Source organism: Argopecten irradians, chromosome 15 (genome assembly GCF_041381155.1).
Source record: "Argopecten irradians isolate NY chromosome 15, Ai_NY, whole genome shotgun sequence".
Lineage (NCBI taxonomy): Eukaryota > Metazoa > Mollusca > Bivalvia > Pectinida > Pectinidae > Argopecten > Argopecten irradians.
This window is the reverse complement of record NC_091148.1, coordinates 8,135,426-8,157,503: the sequence shown is the minus strand read 5'-3', so window position 1 is coordinate 8,157,503 and position 22,078 is coordinate 8,135,426. Positions and strand designations below refer to the sequence as shown.

Here is a 22,078-nt window from a genome sequence, read left to right as displayed (position 1 = left end):
TATAGTACCATGTAGAATATGATTTTTATCGGTTTTTTTTTATCTAGACCTCTAAAATGTCTAAAATGGTCTTAGGGCACTCTGGTGGGTCCATGATTATATAATCTGTAACTAATTCTCAGATCCCTGTGTACGGCAGCATCATCTGACAAAGTGGAACGAAGGGGGAATAACTCTGAAAGGTCAGACTTGATTCTGTATTTGAATACTTCAGAGTTATTTGACCTTGTCAGTGCTAGGTCATTGTCACGCCCATGACAAGTATAAAATATTTGATCCTAATAAATAAATAAATTCATTTATTTTCTGAAAAAAAATTATCTAAAGAAAAGATGCATGTGGTCAAGACATATTGCAGCTTACGCTATATTCTTTACTTTAATGTTAAAACTCATATTAGGCTAAAATACTCAGATGAAACCCATATATGTACACCAATAAAAGTAACCATTTTGTTTTATAAATTAATTATTTACATACTAACTTAGTTATGCTAATTTTTAAATACAGAATACATTGGGTAATTCATCTGAAATAATTGAAAGACATTTAAAACCATTCAATGAAATATATAAGTGAACAGATTGTACATGTACAATTTATGCAATAACTAGGAGTATCAGGCTCATTTATCTTCTGCACTACGATGTGAACTCTAGTGCACTACGTTGTTAACTTTAGTGCACTACGTTGTTAACTCTAGTGCACTACGTTGTTAACTCTAGTGCACTACGTTGTTAACTCTAGTGCACTACGATGTTAACTCTAGTGCACTACGATGTTAACTCTAGTGCACTACGTTGTTAACTCTAGTGCACTACGTTGTTAACTCTAGTGCACTACAATGTTAACTCTAGTGCACTACGTTGTTAACTCTAGTGCACTACTTTGTTAACTCTAGTGCACTACGTTGTTAACTGTAGTGCACTACTTTGTTAACTCTAGTGCACTACGTTGTTAACTGTAATGCACTACGTTGTTAACTCTAGTGCACGACGATGTTAAAGGCCCATTACCTTTCCGGAGCAAAATATAAAGGTTTCTTAAAAAACATAAATAACATCAGAAAATGCGTACCGATGACTTAAATTAAGGTTACGACACCAAGCATATGCAAGATTTCCTGCGTAATATATGAAAACAGTGGAGAGTCAATTCGCTGTTTTGCCGTCTGGCGCAGTGATAGTCAACTACCGCCAGGTATTTAGGACGACGGCGGGAAACAGAAAACGACCCGCGTTATGAAAATAAACATTTTATTTATTTTAATCAAATCGTTCGGAAGGTGATGATAAATGTAGTATTAACGGTAAGTTAATAATTTTTGCGACTCTACAAAATTATCGATCTTGTTTTACATTCCCATTTTAAAAATTTAAAACCGTTTCGGAAAGGTAGTGGGCCTTTAACTCTAGTGCACTACGTTGTTAACTCTAGTGCACTACGTTGTTAACTCTAGTGCACTACGATGTTAACTCTAGTGCACTACGTTGTTAACTCTAGTGCACTACGTTGTTAACTCTAGTGCACTACAGTGTTAACTCTAGTGCACTACAATGTGAACTCTAGTGCACTACGATGTGAACTCTAGTGCACTATGTTGTTAACTCTAGTGCACTACTATGTTAACTCTAGAGCACTACGATGTTAACCCTAGTGCACTAGCTAGTTAACCGTAGTTAACTTTACTTGTGCACTCCAGTGCACTTCACTACCAAGTTTAGCTTGCTCCCAACTGTAGTAGGCTTATATGGCGAAATATTGTAAAATGCGACTAAATTTAGGATCTTGTATATTTTTGTTTTCTTCTTAACTTACCTTCTTTCCTTACGTCTCACTTGACACCACCTCACTTTTGGCCTTCGGTTGTGCGCTCGCCTCTGTGAGGTAGGCTCTGAGTTCTGTCCCTGGCCGAAGCAGTAGCACGAAAGTTATGGGACGACTTGTTTGCCCGTTGTCAATATAATGCGACTGGATTGGGTATACTGTTGCGGTATTTCTGACGTTATAGAACATGAACAGACCACAAACACTTATCATATTTGTAATGGGAAAGTGACATATTTTTTGACATTCACAACAGCGCTGCATTATGATTTATCAGAGTTATGTCCCTTTGTTTGGATCTCTCCTCATTTAAACAGAAGAAAAAACATAACAAAATACAGATAATATTTTATTAGTTAAAGTAATTCATACATCGTATATATACAAAGATTATATAATATAATAATGATAAGTAAAACAATATGTTATATTTCTAAACTATCTACTCCATAATATTATATAAATTGTTTTAATACTGTCACGGTTAAAGCTTGTTTTTATATTGTATATCGTAAAACTTACATACCTATATAAATATACATATCAGCCCATGTAAAGTGTTCTGTAAATGATTGCATAATGTATATCTGAGCATCAACTTTGTACATATCGGTCTTTTTAGAGTGCGGAAAAATGAATTCTAGACGGGATTACTTGCCTTAGTGCCAGTTCTCTCCGCTAGGCTGCGCTCATATATGTTGGAGCGAAGCTTAGCGGAAAGTAGAAAAACTACGGCAGGTAATCCAGTCTACTTAATATTCCCTCTTGTGATACTGTAAAGACAGTAATTTTCGCAGGTATTATGGTTTTGTCATTGCGCGGGACATTGGCGTGGTCATGAAAACTTTATCCGCGAAATATTTTTAAAGCAAAATCGTAAAAATTGAATATGTGAAAATCTAATTTTCTCGTTTTCACTTGAAATCGAAAAAATAACCTTATATATATTGATGCTTAAGAAAGTAAAATTGCTCATTTGTGTGACAAAATCTATGTGCCCCTCTCGCCATACAAATGAAACCATTATTTTTAGTAAGACGTTTCTTACCAATTAATGAGTTATTTCAGCCATGAAATATAACCTCGTATCCGCGTTTCTGTGGAACATCACAAACCTTGAATTTCACATAAGAAGTAATGACAAACTAATATCGATAGTACAGAATTATTTTTGCCGTTATATGTCGTAATATGCCCGATAGATAAACCATGGGCACGTGCAGTAGTACCATGTCGTGTACCGTATTCATCACAACAGACAAAAATAAAACAAACAAAAAAACATTCAAACTTGCGTTAACTTATAAATCATATGAAATATACGCATCATATAAAATTGAACACCGAAATAAATGAAGCAAATGCATGATAAATACATGGGTCTGTTAAAGATGTTTTCCTTCATCTGATGAGATGGCATCTTAACGAACCAAGAGCTGCTATCCAGTACCTTCGTTCTTGGTGAAAAGGAGAGTATCGTATTGAAACCCTTGGCAAGCAAAGATGATGAAATGCATGGAAGGCCAAGATTGAAAACTCAAGGCACAGTTCAGTAAAACCCACCCATATACTGTCGCATGTCACCTCGATTTCTTCTTAAAATAGCCCGATAACCGCAATGAAATATTTACGTTGAATCATTTTATTTAGGTAAATGTAACACAATATATTTTATTGTACATATTCCCGACCCACGTCGTTGCTATGACGACAAAGCCTTTTCATAATAAAGAGAAATTCACTTTTATATGACTGTTCTCATTTCAAACTTCCCTATTTTCCGTTACGAATTCATATCTATCTGTAAATGGGCTCATGCGCAATCACTTAAACCTGATCCCGAGCACTGTCAACACAAATTTGGTGTGTGGTAGTACCTATACCCGGTGTAATATACTATGATACCTATATCCGGTGTACTACTTAATACTGAGTGTTGAGTCCGGCACAGCCATAGATTATGGACGTAATGAGTGCCATTCCGGCCGCGCCAGCAGCTAGCCAAAATGACCAGGCGTACTTGTACTCTTGACCAGAGGAGAAATTATCCGAGGCCACAACTGCATGGAAGTCCTGACTGGCTTTGATGCCGAATAACGCCACGGCTACTCCGATACAGAGGACTAAAAATAAAAAAATTTGCAAAAATTTTGAAAACATCACTACAATAAAGATATTTGCTAAAATAATATATTAAAAGTTCAGTAAATGAACGCTAAGATCACTCCGTTCACAGAAACATATCGAGAAATAAATGTACATGTATATAATTTTGATATTTGTTGCATTTTTGCAATTTACAATATTTGTTGTACATTTTAAATCTTTTGTTTTACCTTTTTACTATTTAATAGCATACTATTCTTCTCTTTACATATTCTTCATATATTTGTCATATTTTTCGTATGTTTTGACCTCTTTTATCCTTCTTTAACATCTTAGCAGTTACTCTTCCATATTGTAACACAAGCTCTTCGATTTGCATACATCTAAAATTGCTCTACATTAGCATTTACTTGTATTTATTATACATTTTGTATATTGCTATAGGTACCGCTGCTAATAATGCTGTACAATTTTAATATTCTATCATTTGCGTTTCGTTTTGCTTTTATCTTGTCAATATCCTGCCTACGCATTGCCTACGTTTTGCCGCCTACGCTTTGCCTACGTTTGCCGCCAACGTTTTGCCTATGCTTTGCCTACGTTTTGCCTACGTTGTACCGCCTGCGTTTTGTCTGATCTTTTCTACTTACAACATATGAGAAGTAGGCCTGCAACTGTGCTGGCATAGTTACAGCCATGACACTGACAACACAGGGCCAGTGTAGCTACGATGAGAGCTAGGAGGGCCAGGCCTAGTCCAACCGACATCAGGCCCTGGGTGGCCTTGAACCATTCTGTAATATACAAAAACAGGTCAAAGGTTAATGAGGTCAAAGGTCAATTTCATCACAACTGGCATCATACCCTAAGTGGCCTTGAGCCATTATGTAATATACAAAATCAGGTCAAGGTTAGTGATAAAAAATATGAAAACAAATCATAGGCCAATAATGCCAGTAAAAGAATTTCAATCGAATTGACAATATGACCTTGAACTTTTCTCTTACTTTTTAACCGTCGTCAAAGGTAACTCAGGTCAAAGGTGAGTTCAGTCCTCCTAAAATCAGTCCCACATTGAATTGACCTATATGTAAGAGATATATACTGATTTGCCCTTGAACAGTGGCTAAGGTTATACAAATGAAGAGACATAATCTTTGTTGTTAAGAAGAAATCATAAAAGTATTTAATCATCATGAATCGTATGACCTTGAACGAAGGTCATGGTCGTTCATTAGAACCGACTTGGTAGTCCTTCATTCCAACCTAATACAGATACAGTAGAAACTGGAGATCCTCTTTCCCCAAATGTTATCATCCTCGATATTCCATGGTCTAATGTTATGTTGTTGTTATACAACAGTGAGAGTAACTCCTGGATTATCGAGGATGACACGTGCTACATACCATTAACTTTCACTTTAAATACAGGGTTTTGTGTTTCATTTAATTAAATAAACTTGAAAGCTGTCTACCTAATATTCTAGAGTATATTATCCCAGCCTCTTTTGTTCCTTCGTTTTTTATGAATATATTTTTCTTCGAAACGGATGTCACTGGATTCTCGAAATATAGATGGGTAATGAAGCCCGGGGTTCAGATAGGTGGAGTATCTTAAGTGAGGTCAAAGGTTAATCCATGTCCAACTTCCGCTTCGTGAAGGTCACTATAGGTCGAATGTCAATCTATGCCCACTGTAGCGTTGGAAAGGTCACTTTAAATTAGGTCAAAGGTCAATCCATGGTCAACTTAAGCTCCGGGGAAGGTCACTATTCAATATGTCAAAGGCCAGTCCATGTTCCACGTTATATTCGGGAAGGCCACTATTAGAATTAGGTCAAAGGTCAATCCATGTCCCACTTAAGCTTCGGAAAGGTCACTATCAAAATTAGGTCAAAGGTCAATATATGTCTTACTCTAGCTGGTGTGGTCTATATATAGTTCTTTTTACTATAAATTATGACGTGTCGGATGAGATAAGATCTGAGGAAACTTTAAAATGAAGATATAATCTTATTACAACGTACTTAAGGAAATAGAGAGTTTCCTGTGATTTGACTCATTTCGTTTTGGCACAGGGTCAAACATATATGTATGCCTTAGTCCGCATAATCCATGGTATAAGTCGACCACGTGCTTTTCGCGGAAGGAGGGGCTGGCATGACGCCAACCACTTGTAATGGAGAAACGTCTTTACAAATTTAAAAAACACAGAGTATGCCTGTTATGTTGAGTGCGTGGTTTAATAAGCTATAACACAGACTGGACTTTGAGACCATATTCTAGGGATATGAAACATGCAAAATTAGTTTTGTAGGCAAAAGGCCGAATGGGCCCGTGTTGACTGAGGTCATTTCTGTCAGTTGATTATATGGAACTTTTTAATGAAAACAAATGCTTGCCATTAGATGACATTATTTCTGTTCTAATCTTTCAGCAGATATGTGTCGAAAGACACAGGGACCTGACATGAATTTCTAACCAACAACATATTGTATTTATCATATTATCAATACTATAATACATATGACCGAATGTTAGAAACTCGTGTCAGGTCCCTGTAGCGAAGAACTCCATCATAGCCTAAGAAAAGAATATTATGTTCATCATCAAACTACATATGAATTATTCATATGTAGTTTGATGATGAACATAATATTCTTTTCAAGCAAAACATCACGAGGAGTCTTGCTTTTTTGTGTCTAGAGCCTCCGAATGCCTGATATTTAGACTATACAAAATCTAGACACAGCTTCATTCCTACTACATACATGTCCAACCTTGCTACATAACGGTGTTTTTTTTAACTTTTTTCAAAAGACGACATGCGAAAAAGTACAATTAAATACAAAACACATCCAGGCTGGATCATTCATTTTCAGGCTTGTTATGCATACGTACTTTGTATATTCCGTAAAAGGTAATGTTAGAGCGTCCTCGATATTCAAGGGGTTATTATCACTGTCTTATAAGGTAGATACGTAACTGCAGTGATAGTAACCCTTTGGATATCGATGAAATAACGGCAGTGATAGTAACCCCTGGAGTACCGAGGATATAACGACAGTGATAGTAACCCCTGGAGTACCGAGGATATAACGACAGTGATAGTAACCCCTGGAGTACCGAGGATATAACGGCAGTGATAGTAACCCCTGGAGTATCGAGGATATAACGACAGTGATAGTAACCCCTGGAGTACCGAGGATATAACGACAGTGATAGTAACCCCTGGAGTAACGAGGATATAACGACAGTGATAGTAACCCCTGGAGTATCGAGGATATAACGACAGTGATAGTAACCCCTGGAGTACCGAGGATATAACGACAGTGATAGTAACCCCTGGAGTACCGAGGATATAACGACAGTGATAGTAACCCCTGGAGTACCGAGGATATAACGACAGTGATAGTAACCCCTGGAGTACCGAGGATATAACGGCAGTGATAGTAACCCCTGGAGTATATACGAGGATATAACGACAGTGATAGTAACCCCTGGAGTATCGAGGATATAACGGCAGTGATAGTAACCCCTGGAGTATCGAGGATATAACGACAGTGATAGTAACCCCTGGAGTATCGAGGATATAACGACAGTGACAGTAACCCCTGGAGTATCGAGGATATAACGACAGTGATAGTAACCCCTGGAGTATCGAGGATATAATGACAGTGATAGTAACCCCTGGAGAATCGAGGATATAACGACAGTGACAGTACCCCTTGAGTATCGAGGATATAACGGCAGCGATAATAACCCCTTGAGTATCGTGGGTGATGTTAGAGAGGTTAGTAAGTGTATGGCGACTGTAGATCAACAATGGCCTTTTCAGATGACGAATAATTGAGGTAATTAATCATTATGTCGTAATTAGCCTGGAATTCAGTGTAATCAAACACCGCCCTCGGAAACAAAATATGACTCCTTGCTCACAAACAATACGGGTAATTGTTATGATTTGAATTAATTCCACCCACGAACTCTCCTAGCAAGTATTCTTTAACCAACACAGGCAAACCTGTCTATAAAGGATACCAAAGCGACACAGCAAAAAAATCCTTTATAGACAGTGGGCTTTATGCAGAGGCCAATTATATAATAAACTGCAAAAAAATGAAGTTGATGATTCTGTCCATTAAAGAAAGGTGTCGTTTATATAGAGGTGTCGTTTATATAGAGGTGTCATTTATATAGAGGTGTCGTTTATATAGAGGTGTCGTTTATATAGAGGTGTCCTTTATATAGAGGTGTCGTTTATATAGAGGTGTCGTTTATATAGAGGTGTCCTTTATATATACAGGTGTCCTTTATATAGAGGTGTCCTTTATACAGAGGTGTCGTTTATATAGAGGTGCCCTTTATGTAGAGGTGTCCTTTATGTAGAGGTGTCCTTTATATAGAGGTGTCCTTTATACAGAGGTGTCCTTTATACAGAGGTGCCATTTATATAGAGGTGCCCTTTATATAGAGGCGTCCTTTATATAGAGGTGTCCTTTATATAGAGGTGTCCTTTATATATACAGGTGTCCTTTATATAGAGGTGTCCTTTATATAGAGGTGTCGTTTATATAGAGGTGTCCTTTATATAGAGGTGTCGTTTATATAGAGGTGCCCTTTATATAGAGGTGCCCTTTATATAGAGGTGTCCTTTATATAGAGGTGTCCTTTATATAGAGGTGTCCTTTATATAGAGGTGTCCTTTATATAGAGGTGTCCTTTATATAGAGGTGTCCTTTATATAGAGGTGTCCTTTATATAGAGGTGTCCTTTATATAGAGGTGCCCTTTATATAGAGGCGTCCTTTATATAGAGGTGTCCTTTATATAGAGGTGTCCTTTATATATACATGTGTCCTTTATATAGAGGTGTCCTTTATATAGAGGTGTCCTTTATATAGAGGTGCCCTTTATATAGAGGTGTCCTTTATATAGAGGTGTCCTTTATATAGAGGTGTCCTTTATATAGAGGTGTCGTTTATAGCAGTGTTGCTTTTATCTCACTTTTGAAAATTGTCCAAAGATCCTTAGTTCCCATTGATAATATAGACCTTTTAGAGATCTGTTTAGGAGTCTTTTAAAAGTAAACTTAAGACTCCTAAACAGATCTCTAAAAGCCTGGTTTCCTAATTTTGATCTACACTGTATGATGTCATGCCATTAATTATAACGTAAATAGAGGGTGCTTTTCTCCCGGGTATTCGGGTTTATCTCCTATCCAAGCACGTCCTTAAAGGCCCCGGCTAGCTTAAAACAACACGACTCGGCGTGACTTCGACCCCATCCCCTCATCCCTCATACTATCACTGGCGTTGGATTCTGACACCTGTTCGCATGCAGCCTCCATGTCCTCTTCTCCAATGTCGTGGCTAGTTTTCCCCTTTTCTAAACAAAACTCAGTCTTTACATTTCCTAATACCCTTTCTCGATTTTGCTAACCCATTCCATCCTTTCCCTTCCTTTCTACATATACCCCGACCATCGTCAAAACCTTTAAAACACCAAAATCATTTCTCATCCTATTCTGAAAGCTACACACTTCTTTCAATACAATAACTAAAAACCGCCATAATCCCCTACCCCATCCCTCCATTTGTATATTTCTGTCGTCGTTCACACTACCCCCACACCCCCACCCCTCGGACCAAAAGTCTGCCCGCACCCCAGGCGCTAAATATACCTGCACTTGACAGAACTCGAGCTCCATCTTCAAATACCCACGAACACTGGTCTCTGTCACAAGTGGCCCAAAGTCCATGGAATTTCCATTGTCCGGACAAACCGAACAGTCCGATGTTCAGTTCCAACCAATACGGTGTCGCGAAACTTATTATAGAAGCCAAATCCGTTATAACTAGAAACGTCAAACCCAGAACGGCCGCACAACTCCTCATAATGGTAGGCAAACTGAACACTAACACAAGCGATTAGACAGTTATTATTGATTCGGAACCACTGTCTGTCAGATTCAGCATGTGGGCAAACGTTTCTGTATCAAAATGAAAAATATATTAAAGCAGACACTAAAATCCATGTACCACTATATCAACAAATGTGGAGTATACTAATTCACATTCCAGCTATAAGCACTTGTAAGTTGTATGTGGGTTACACATACACACTTCTTGTAGAGTATCACGCACACTTCAGCATCAGAATCAGAGGGCCCGCATCAAAACAAGTTAACAAAGTCTGACCTATACTGTGTAGACTGCTATTTCATACACGGGACCAACCAGTGTGCATAATTCATTTTAGTTTCCATGGCAACGCGCGATTTTCAGAACGTGATTTGAGCGATTCGTCTATTTCTTCCCAAATTAATCACTTGGTGGCGGTGTTCGGAAATCTGCTCATCTTCATCATAATAGAATCTTTGAAGTGGGATATCATTGAATACTAACATAAGTTAATAAATTATTTAAACATCCCTGTATATACCGGACATCTACACTTCCCTGTATATACCGGACAAATACATATCCCTGTATAAACTGGACATATTCACTTCCCTGTATATACTGGACATATACAACTCCCTGTATATACCGGACATCTACATTCCCCTGTATATACCGGACATCTACACCTCCCTGTATATACCGGACATCTACACTTCCCTGTATATACCGGACATCTACACTCCCTGTATATACCGGACATATACACTCCCTGTATATACCGGACATATATACACTCCCTGTTTATACCGGTTATCTACACTCCCTGTATATACCGGACATCTACACTCCCCTGTATATACTGGGCATATACATCTCCCTGTACATACCGGACATCTACATTCCCCAGTATATACTGGACATATACATTTCCCTGTATATACCGAACATCTACCTTCCCCTGTATATACCGGACATAAACATCTCCCTGTATATACCGGACATCAACACTCCCCTGTATATACTGGACATCTACACTCCCCTGTATATACCGTACATCTACACTCCCTGTATATACCGGACATCTACACTTCCCTGTATATACCGGACATCTACACCTCCCTGTATATACCGGACATCTACACTTCCCTGTATATACCGGACATCTACACCTCCCTGTATATACCGGACATCTACATCTCCCTGTATATACTGGACATCTACACTCCCCTGTATATACCGGACATCTACACTCACTATATATATCGGACAGCTTCACCTCCCTGTATATACCGGACATCTACATTTCCCTGTATAAACTGGACATATACACCTCCCTTTATATACCGGACATCTACATTCCCTGTATATACCGGACATCTACACTTCCCATGTATATACCGGACGGCTTCACCTCCCGGTATATACCGGACATCTACATCTCCCTGTATATACCGGACATCTACACTCCCCTGTATATACCGGACATCTACACTCACTATATATACCGGACAGCTTCACCTCCCTGTATATACCGGACATCTACACTTCCCTGTATATACCGGACATCTACCTTTATTTCCCTGTATATACCGGACACCTACACTCCCCTGTATATACCGGACATCTACACTCCCTCCATATATACCGGACATCTACATCATCACCGGACATCTACATCACCCTGTATATACTGGACATATACACCTCCCTGTATATACAGGACATCTACACCTCCCTGTATATACCGGACATCTCCATCACCCTGTATATACCGGACATCTACATTCTCCTGTATATACCGCACATCTACATCACCGGGTATACACTCTATATACCGGATACTAAATGATTATATAAAAAGAATCGATTTCAATTTCTTAACATCTCAAGCCGTTTTAAACTTTACAGCATTTGGTGTGAATTGAAATAATTTAGACCTTTTTTTCGACAGTTTTTGTATGTGGTATGTTTTGTAGCTGGTTGTCTGACAAATTTTGTACTTAATGTTTCTATCATTATATGTATGTAACATCAGGCTGCATGTGAAATCATGCTAAACGTACGGATTACTCGTTTTATCGTCTGTAATCTATTCCAAAGCGTATTTTCTGAAAATATCGTTATTACCAATTATTAATGAATAACCCCTGATGTCACAGCCAATCCAAATTGCCTAAGTTTATATTCATTATCGTTCGACCACAGTAAATTAAATCATAGCGGCAAACGAATCATGCACGGAGCTAATTGAAAGCAATATTTCTTCCGTATGCAGTAAATGCCGTGTTAGCGGTGTCAATCAATATTTGTAAGTGGTCTCCAGAGACCATATCGGCGGCCAAACCACAGTTATCTCCCTTAGATCGACATTTTGTTCCAATTACAGGGACCTAGTGTTACATAACCTCTTATTATTATATCCCAGTGTCTATAGAACACTTTAAGATGCTAAATATTCTTCTAAGTTAAAATCAAATTGTCTATTTAACCAATTTTAATTTAGAAATTAAAAATAAAAGATAACCCTCAACCAATAGTTGAAGATAATCTATAGCCAATAGTGATGGACCCAAAACATATTTCCGGATAATTGTCTCTATTTCCCAAGTCCCTGTTGCCCACACTAGTACATGAAAGCGATAGTTATTTTGTTTCGGAACTCTCTGTAATGATGCAGTATATGAGTAAACGTAAATGTCAGCAGAAAATCAATATGAATAGGGGAATACAAATTATCAAGAGTAAAGAACAAACAAAGATTTAATGTATGTTTCGTCATCAATGTACAGCTGTAAATATTCAATTTTTTTGAAATTAAAACCTGATATACCATACTAAATCAATTGTTTCTATCATTCCCTAAATAGTGGTCGACACTGTATGTCATGAAATATCTTAAAACATATTCCGTCTTTGCGTATAACAGAGTTATTTCCCTTGTGGATTAGTATCACTTGTGATGTTATTTCTGTGTGAGTGAAATTTCTACGAAAAATATGACGTTGTCACACACATTCAAGCGTTAAAGATGTCTTCCTATGGAATATACGGTCTATATAGATGCTAAAGCTTTCCAGACAAAAGCTTTGCAGACAATTTAGCGCATTATAATGATTATCTGCAAAGCTTGGGTATCTTTAGATATAGACCATATATTCCATAGGAAGATATACTTATATTTTCATTATTAATTCATTTTGGGTGTCTCTGCATTAAAACTGTTTATGTTAGATCAGGAAAACCGTTCATCAACGACGGAAACTCCAAAGGATGGAACAGCCAGTTTGACGGTGATCAGTTGACGTTACCGCGTCAACATTAGTGACGTCATACTAGTCACGTTTTGGTGTCAGTTGTATCCCCATTAGACTTCACTTTGTCGTGGTTAGTTTATATAGTACAAGTGGCAAGTGAATGTAAATATACAAACAAAACGTAACAATCAATTCCGTCTTTGCATATCACAGAGTTAGCTCCCTTGTGGGTAAGTATCCATTGTGACGTCATTATTTTGTTGACGCAATTCACGTCGTTTCGCCAAAAAATATGACGTTACGTTCGTAAACACATGACGTCACAATCAAAACATACCTGCAACGACAGATAATGTCATACTTACGCGGGAGTAAATGTTGGTATCCGAAACGACTGTCCATAGACCAAATACATTCTCCGTGGTTAAAGATATCATTACATCGTGCCCACAGTCCGAGTCTGGCCATTCGACCGTACGAACTGACAATCCAGTAAGGCGGAGCGAACGCCAGAATAGTCAATAGCACGTTCAATGACGTACATGATATCCCGATGACGTTGAAGGTACTTTTCCTCATGATGACTTAACGTTACAGAAAACTTCACAAAGTCGTTGATTAATATTTTTTATCTATTGATAGAGTTTATCAATAGACGTTTAAAGGATCTATCTATAATCTCTAGTATTCCTTAACTGTCGATGGATCAAATTTTATATCAATTAGAATTAGCCAATTAAAGTTTTGACGTCATGTATTCTTGTTAATTCGGAGAATCACAATTACTAATGATGTCGACACTTTGTGAGCACAGACAGGATATCGCTGAATTCTCACATTCCCGCCATTCTAAGCTATAGGCTTTGTAGCAGCATTCATTAGTTTACATTGTAAACATTCCTCAGGAATGCTTACGTAATCTTCTCAAGCACACAAAAAATGAAACATCAAGTAAAAAAACAATGGTTTGATAAGATCGTAAACAATCCACACACGTTCTAGCGGTAGTACCGATGTATTCTCCCTCCCTTCAAGCGGAATCGTCGACTTGTAAATCGTCACAGGGGGTCGAATGTAGCAGGCCAAAACACGCAGGGCTGCAAATGTAAGAGAAGAATATTATGCACAATATTATATTTATTATGGCGAATTATCAAAGTCATAGCCAGCCTGCCTATGCTAAAAGGTAAAAGCATTTATTTGATTTTCGTGAACATGGACACAGGGTCATGGGAATTAGTAACTGTTTTATATGGCGTTCTTCCTATTATTGTTTAGGACATTTTGGATGTACACATGTATTATTGTTGTTTGGTAAAACAGTAGTTTCATGGAAGTGCGTCCTCGATATTCCAGGGGCTATTATCACTGTCGTCATATCCACCCCTGGACTATGTCATAGTTAAAATGAAGAGAGAAACAGATAACCACCAATCCCAGGCCTGAGAAGATTTCTTTGAAGTTTTACACTGAGCACATAGTCAAACTAAAAGCAGTCCAAAAGAAAAAAAACTGAACCAATCAGATGTCTGCCAAGATTTCCTGTGAGGACAACAGAGAGAGCGACACTCAAATCATACAGTCAACCACAATGAACCGTTATACGGCTCTTTTGATGTACATCTACGGCTCAATTACCTGCCCTCTTCTGTTGCATCCAATTATACTATGAGATTCAGGGGTGGATATAACGTCAGTGACAGTAACCCCTTGAGTATCGATGATGCCCTACCCCCTAACCTCTAATATATCATCAACCCTCTTCTCTCTACCCTCTTCAATCTACACTATACCCACTACCCCTCCCCATACCCTCCCTATCCTTACCCCTACTACCCTACCATCTTCCCTACCTCTACCCAACTCCCTACCATACCACTACCCAATCTCTACCCTATCTACCCTCTACTACCCCTACCTATACCCTCTACCCTCTACCCTACTCCACCCCTACCCCCTCTACTCTCTACTACCTCTACCCTCTAACCCCTCTACCCCCTACCTCTACCCTCTACCATCTACCCTTACCCTACCCTACCTTACTACCCTCTACCAACCATCTAACCCTACCCTCTATACCCTACCTTCTCCCTACCTCTACTCTCTATCTACCCTCTACCCTCACCCCTACCTCTACCCTTACCCACCCTCTACCTACCTCTACCCTACCTCTACTTCTACCCCTACCTCTACCCTCTACCATCTACCCTCTACCCATACCACCTACCCTCTACCCCTACCATCTACCCTTACCACCTACCCTCTACCCCTACCCTCTACCCCTACCCTCTATCCCCTACCTCTACTCTTACCCCTACCCTCTACCCCTACCCTCTACCACCTACCCTCTACCCCTACCATCCCTTACCACCTACCCTGTACCCCTACCCTCTACCCCTCTACCCTCTATCCCTACCATCTACCTCTACCCCTACCATCTACCCTCTACCCTCTACCCTTTACCCCAACCATCTACCCTCTACGCCTTCCCTCTACCCCAACCATCTACCCTCTACCCCTACCCTCTACCCCAACCATATACTCTACCCCAACCATCTACCCTCTACCACTACCCTCTACCCAACCATCTCTACTCTCTACCCCTACCCTCTACCCTACCTCTACCCCAACCATCTACCCTCTACCCCCAACCATCTACCCTCTACCCTACCTCTACCCAACCATCTACCCTCTACGCCTACCTCTACCCCAACATCTACCCTCTAACCCTACCCTCTACCCCACCTCTACCTCTACCCCAACCATCTACCCTCTACCCCTACCCTCTACCCAACCATCTACCCTCTACGCCTACCCTCTACCCCAACCATCTACCCTCTACCCCCCTACCCCCTCTACCCTTACCATCTACCCTCTACCCCTACCCTCTACCCCAACCATCTACCCTCTACCCCAACCATCTACCCTCTACCCCTACCCTCTACCCCAACCATCTACTCCTCTACCCCTACCATCTACCCTCTATGCCTACCCTACCCACCCCAACCATCTACCCTCTACCCCTACCCTCTACCCCAACCATCTACCCTCTACCCCACCATCTACCCTCTACCCCTACCCTCTACCCCAACCATCTACCCTCTACCCCTACCCTCTACCCTCTACCATCTACCTCTACCCCAACCATCTACCCTCTACCCCAACCATCTACCCTCTTACCCCAACCATCTACCCTCTACCCCAACCATCTACCCTCTACCCCTACCTCTACCCTCTACTCCCTACTTCCTAAACCTCTACCCTCTACCCCTACCCTCTACCCCTACCTCTACCTACCCTCTACTATCTACCATCTACATTATCATCTACCCTCTACTCCTACCATCTACCTTATCCTCTATCCTCTACCACTCAATCCTCTGCAATTTACACCTACCATCTAACTATACCCCTACTATCTAATATGTACCTATACCCTCTACTCCCTACCCGTATCAGGTATTCTCTTTACTCCCAACCCTCTATCTCCTACCCTTACTCTCTACTCCTACCCCATTCCATGTTACCAAAGACATACATACCTAAAAGCAATGTAGATAAACATTTTGATTATCCATACATCGAACTTTTAATGTTTGCAAATCATATGATATTTTGGAAACTTCTTCTTCGGAAGTGTTTGCTATATATTTGTTGTAGAAAGGAAACGCGCTGCATCAGTTTGTAATTAATTTGCATGATTTTATAAGGAAGAAAAACTATAATAAAAGCATCCTACATGTGTGTAGTCAACTGTATCCGTCGGTGACGATATATATATATAGGGATTAGTACAATATAGAAGTACCGGTAGGGGATTAACTGTATATCAGATAATTGGTCTATCTGCCTGGTATATTCATAGCATATATAGAGACATCAGAGTAACCTCCCATGTATTTTACAGAAAATAAAAATGAAAATAATTGAAATGTCGATGTTGTACATATCAATAAAACACCAAATTCAATTTCTTGATGGAGGAATTTAATTAGAAACTTTTCTGTTTAAATGGTTAGCAATAAGATTATGATAGGAACATATGGATATGTAACACAAATTTAAACTCTTTCGAAAGATCGATATAATTTGTTATTTATACTGAAGATTTGACCTGGATTTATCCTTTTTAATTCAAACACAGGTACAAAAAGTACCAAAGTGTAAACATAGCTCCCTTAACCTATTATTGGCCTTCATATGTATTCAGGCGAGGGAGTGAGTGAATGTGAAGGAGTTGAGAGGGAGGGAGGGAGAGAGAGAGAGTGAGTGAGAGAGAGAGTAAGTGCGAGAGAGAGAGAGTAAGTGTGAAAGAGAAAGAGAGTAAGTGGAAAAGAGTAAGAGGTAGTAAGTGGGAGAGAGAGTGAGAGTAAGTGTGAAAGAGAGAGAGAGTAAGTGCGAGAGAGAGAGAGAGAGAGTAAGTGTGAAAGAGAGAGAGAGAGTGAGTGAGTGAGAGAGAGAGTAAGTGCGAGAGAGAGAGAGAGTAAGAGGTAGTAAGTGGGAGAGAGAGTGAAGGGATTAATGAGAGTGGGGGTGGGGAGTGCAGTGAATGCGAATATAATAATGCAAGTGAGTGAGTTGAAGAGGAAAGTGTGAGATAGAAGGAAACAGTTATTAGGCACCGACCATAAATCGGAGTTTTTCTTCGACGACAAACGTAACACCTTTATTATTGACGCAAAAGTGTTTTTCATATGGGGTGCATGGTATACCGGGTACAGATTAAAGTATACAAAATCGTATGTGTATGGAAATGTTAATTGTAACGAATATACTGTGTTAATAAAGCAAGTATAAATATGGCCTGAATTGGGGTAATTCTCCTACGGGATACCATCAGTGTCAAAATCTACTAACTAACAAACCATTTCATCCTGATGTGATGTTTTCCTTCGGAGGAGGAAAACAAAGATGTTGGAATGTTAAGTATTACTCCAGAGCACAGGTATAAGTATGTTTACTGTAAATCAAAGTATTTTTCAAGGCGACTTAATTTCGCGTCTACATACCTGGCTCCGATTTCTTGAAACAAAAGTCAAGACTTCAGTAAAAAATTAACTTTTCCCGTCTGATGTAAGTTAACTAATGTAACTAAAGTTTGTTTCCGGAAATCGGGACCTGCATGGCTATTGTTTTCACGGCGCAAAACATGCTCAGCTAAACATGCCTATATTTGAGCCAGATATATAACGTCAATGATAGTTACCTGGATGGAGCATCGAGGATGCAGATGAAGATGTAGGATGGATATATCAATCAACTTGTAATTGAAATTTTATTATTGATACGTAAAAAAAATTTTGAAATGTATTTATTAAATATACATTTGGCAAAACATCAGTCATAAACTATGTACTCTTATCCTGCACATGCATGACTATATAGTCACATATTACACAGTTATCTGTCTGTGTATATGAGGGGAACGTCATATCTTTTTTAGAAAAAAAATGGCGGGCTCACAAAATAATGACGTCACAATCGAAAATTACCCACAAGGCAGATAACTCTATAATATACAATGGTAGACTGTTCCCGCCTCAGTTATCTCCCTTGCGTACGCTTCACTGAGCGGAGCGCAGCCTGGCGGAGAGTAGAGAACTAAGGGAAGGGAACCAGTCTATATACAAAGGGAAATAACTCTGTATTATACTAGGGCGGATAAATATGTTATATACACGGGCAGACCATTCTGTAACATACAAGAGCAGATAACTCTATAATATACAAGGACAGATAACTATGCACTATTCAAAGGCCGATAACTCTATAATTTACAAGGGTAGATATCTATGTAATATACAAAGGCCGATAATTTTATAATATACAATGTTAGATAACTCTATAATATACAAGGGTAGATAACTCTGTGATATACAAGAGCAGATAACTCTATACTATACAAGGACAGATAACTATGCAATATGCAAATGACGATAACTCTAAAATATACAAAGGTAGGTAACTCTATCATATATACAAGGTTACTAGTAGATAACTCTATGATATACAAGGGTAGATAACTCTATAATATACAAGGGCGGATAACTATGTAATACAGAACTACAGCACATGTAAGAGACGTTATGTGGTGTGACTGCCATGGTTGTGTTTTGTAGAGCCTTAATCACACACATATATATAACTACCAGCTGTCGATCGTTAGTTAAGTAGCTGGAGGGGTATCAGGTTAGGTTACGAGTGTGAGAACGCAACATTCAAACAGGCATTGTATTGTACATTCTTGGCAAGATATGGTGGTTCATATGAAATATCGAAAGTATATCACTTATATATTAATCATTGCAAAAAAAAACTTAAAAGAAAATATTAATCATCGCAAAAACAACTATTGAGTCAAAATGGATAGTTGTGACCATAATGTGCATATGTAGATTGCCGTGCTGAGAGTTCACGTAGTGTTCAGAATACTATAATATAATTTTGTTTGTAATATTAATAGTTGAATTATTTATATTTCACTATTTTACATGCACTATTCGATATTCGCGGGGTTACTATCACTGTCATTATAACCGGATGATTGTTGTTTTCATATTACTTTATGGTTCACTTAAATTGTATATTGTATCATTGTGATGTATGGTTTTCCTCGGCAGTTGCTGAATCAATATAAAGAGTGTTTGTAAAGCTAGTTCCTTGACACTTTTCATGGACCCTACTTTCGAATTTCACATGGTCTTTCATACATTCAGTATTTGGGTGCACCTTTAAAGTCAAATTTTACCTTAGTTTATACACTGTATCAAAGATTTTTAAGGGTCACGGTGGCCGAGTGGTTAAAATGTACCGACATATTACCACAAGCCCTCTACCTCTGGGATGCGAGTTCAAATCCCATGTGGGCAGTTACCAGGTAATGAACACTGTCGGTTATTACTTTCCGGGGACTCCGGCTTTTCTCCACCAACAAACCTGGCACGTCCTTACATGCCTAAACAAACCAAACCAAACCATTGGGTGTGTCTGTAAAAATATTTCTTCACTGTTTTACATAGTTTCTTATATTGTACCATAAAAGTGTATTGGTCTTTTCGTCAGGGACACTATCCTCGATACTCGAGGGTTACTGTCACTGTCGTTATATCCTCGATATTGTCACTGTCGTTATATCCTCGATATCTCAGGGGTTATTATCACTGTCGTTATATCCTCGATACTCCAGGGGTTACTATCACTGTCGGTATATCATAGATACTCCAGAAATACCTAAGATGGTACATGAAACTGCCAAAACAACTGTAAATGGAGGAAATGTGAGTACATATGTATCATGTTTACAAATGTAGCTTCCTAACCGACCACGGGTTAGTAATTAAATTATCAAGCTACAGCTTCATCCACTTATGAAAATGGACCTTATCAACTATACTAAATAATAAGTACATGCATTAGAATTACACTTGTACATGTTTCACATTTCTCAATAATGTATCTTAATTTAAAAGAGGTTAATATGGTGTTGTACTATCAGGAGGGAATATAATATCGACCAAAGCCATGCTAGTTAATATAGTTATTTAAAAATTGACCGAGATTGAAACTCGGGGTTAATATGTCAGATTCCAACAGGTTATTATAATACCATGTTAACCTTATGGTAGGTCCATAAGTGTAGTAAAGGAGTGTTACAAATAGCTATAGCTTGTTTTGCGACTCCATTCCTTTTCATGCAAATGTACTTTAGCTGTTTCTATATGCTAAAGTCCATATGAGTGTTTGATAAAATGTATTCATAGAAATCTGAACACTATATATAATTGGGTTCCACATGCATTTTCACTTTGTTTTCACGAAACAGTCTGTTAACTAAATACACACTGATGTACATGCTAAAACAAGAATCGAAATTTGAATTTTACGGGTTTTTTTCAACATAAAAACAACAAATGTAGCGTGTTCCGTACGGTGGCATGCCATGCACAGTTACATAACTGTTTGCTATGCAGCTCATTTAAGGGAAACGGAAAGCTAGACTCCATGCTTGTTTTTAACCATATACATGTATATCAAATTATTCGATATAAAAGCAATTTAAATGGTACAATACGCGCGTATAACAGACATGTTTAGTACGAGTTTAAAACAAACAAAAAACTTACCGTTTGGAATCTGTAGGTTTAAAGTAAACACTTATGTAACTACACACACAGAATCCACAACTCCCCTATACGTAACTCCAGGCATCAACATACTCGCATAAAAAACACCTAATATTCCATCTGAACTTTGACCCCAACAAACATACCGACATATATATGTATATATATCTACCAGAAAGACAGAGGAAGTTGTAACTGGGAGGCTCCTATAAGTACGTATCCAGCTGTGTGTGACCTCTGACCCCCAGCAGAAGAAGATTAAAATGATAGTTAAGAATGAACCTCCTAATTGTTTTACCGTAGATACTTAAACAAACCGCGCAGTGAGAGACGCCACAGGAAATGATCTATTAATAGTCTGAAGAGGTTTGACTTCGGTACATCATTCATTTGGTGCCAGTGAACGATTACAGCACAATTTATTTTTTTATAATAAAGGAATTTAAATGAAATTCAGGTGCAAATAATTTTTAAGAAATAATCTATCAATTAAAAAGTATTTAATCTATTGTACCAATCTAGTTTCTTTCTTTCTTCCTTTCTTTCTTTTTCTTTCTTTTTTTTTCTTTCATTCTTTCTTTTTTTCTTTCTTTCTTTTTTTCTTTCTTTCTTTCTTTCTTTCTTAAAATCACATGCACGAAATCCCACATAAATTATAATTTTAAAGAAATAATCTGTCAATTACAAAGTCTTTAATTTATTTGTACCTATCTTCTTTCTTTCTTTCTTTCTTTCTTAAAATGACATACCTAAAATCCCACATAAATTATAATTTTAAAGAAATAATCTGTCAATTACAAAGTCTTTAATCTATTTGTACCTATCTGGTTTCTTTCTTTCTTTTCTTTCTTTCTTTTTTTCTT

The 22,078-nt window shown here is 38.3% G+C and overlaps 2 protein-coding genes across 4 annotated transcripts; one reads left to right on the top strand and one right to left on the bottom strand.

The window, feature by feature from the left end:
* Positions 1-2,163: 2,163 nt before the first annotated feature.
* On the bottom strand, positions 2,164-21,430 carry LOC138309872 (uncharacterized). 3 transcript variants are annotated; one of them, XM_069251120.1, is made up of 4 exons: positions 21,216-21,430; positions 13,458-14,189; positions 4,584-4,727; positions 2,164-3,950 (listed from the first exon to the last, which is right to left on the bottom strand). In XM_069251120.1, the coding sequence occupies exons 2-4, from the start codon at positions 13,669-13,671 to the stop codon at positions 3,751-3,753; spliced, it is 558 nt and encodes a 185-aa protein (XP_069107221.1). In that variant the 5' UTR covers positions 13,672-14,189; positions 21,216-21,430; the 3' UTR covers positions 2,164-3,750. The 3 variants fall into 3 exon arrangements, with proteins under 3 accessions (XP_069107221.1, XP_069107222.1, XP_069107220.1); XM_069251121.1 differs by lacking the exon at positions 21,216-21,430 and adding an exon at positions 19,841-19,856; XM_069251119.1 differs by lacking the exons at positions 13,458-14,189; positions 21,216-21,430 and adding an exon at positions 9,616-10,118.
* On the top strand, positions 14,816-16,345 carry LOC138309690 (uncharacterized). The gene has a single exon (XM_069250910.1). It carries the CDS (start codon positions 14,816-14,818, stop codon positions 16,343-16,345), a length of 1,530 nt encoding a protein of 509 aa, XP_069107011.1.
* Positions 21,431-22,078: the final 648 nt, after the last annotated feature.

Excerpts from the sequence above, each read along its gene's own strand:
- LOC138309872 (XM_069251120.1), bottom strand. The coding sequence starts at position 13,671 with ATGAGGAAAAGTACCTTCAACGTCATCGGGATATCATGTACGTCATTG. Across the intron at positions 4,728-13,457 it reads ATACCAACATTTACTCCCGC|AATGGTTCAAGGCCACCCAG; the intron begins GTAAGTATGACA and ends TGTATATTACAG. Across the intron at positions 3,951-4,583 it reads AGGCCTACTTCTCATATGTT|TCCTCTGTATCGGAGTAGCC; the intron begins GTAAGTAGAAAA and ends TTTTATTTTTAG.
- LOC138309690 (XM_069250910.1), top strand. The coding sequence starts at position 14,816 with ATGCCCTACCCCCTAACCTCTAATATATCATCAACCCTCTTCTCTCTA.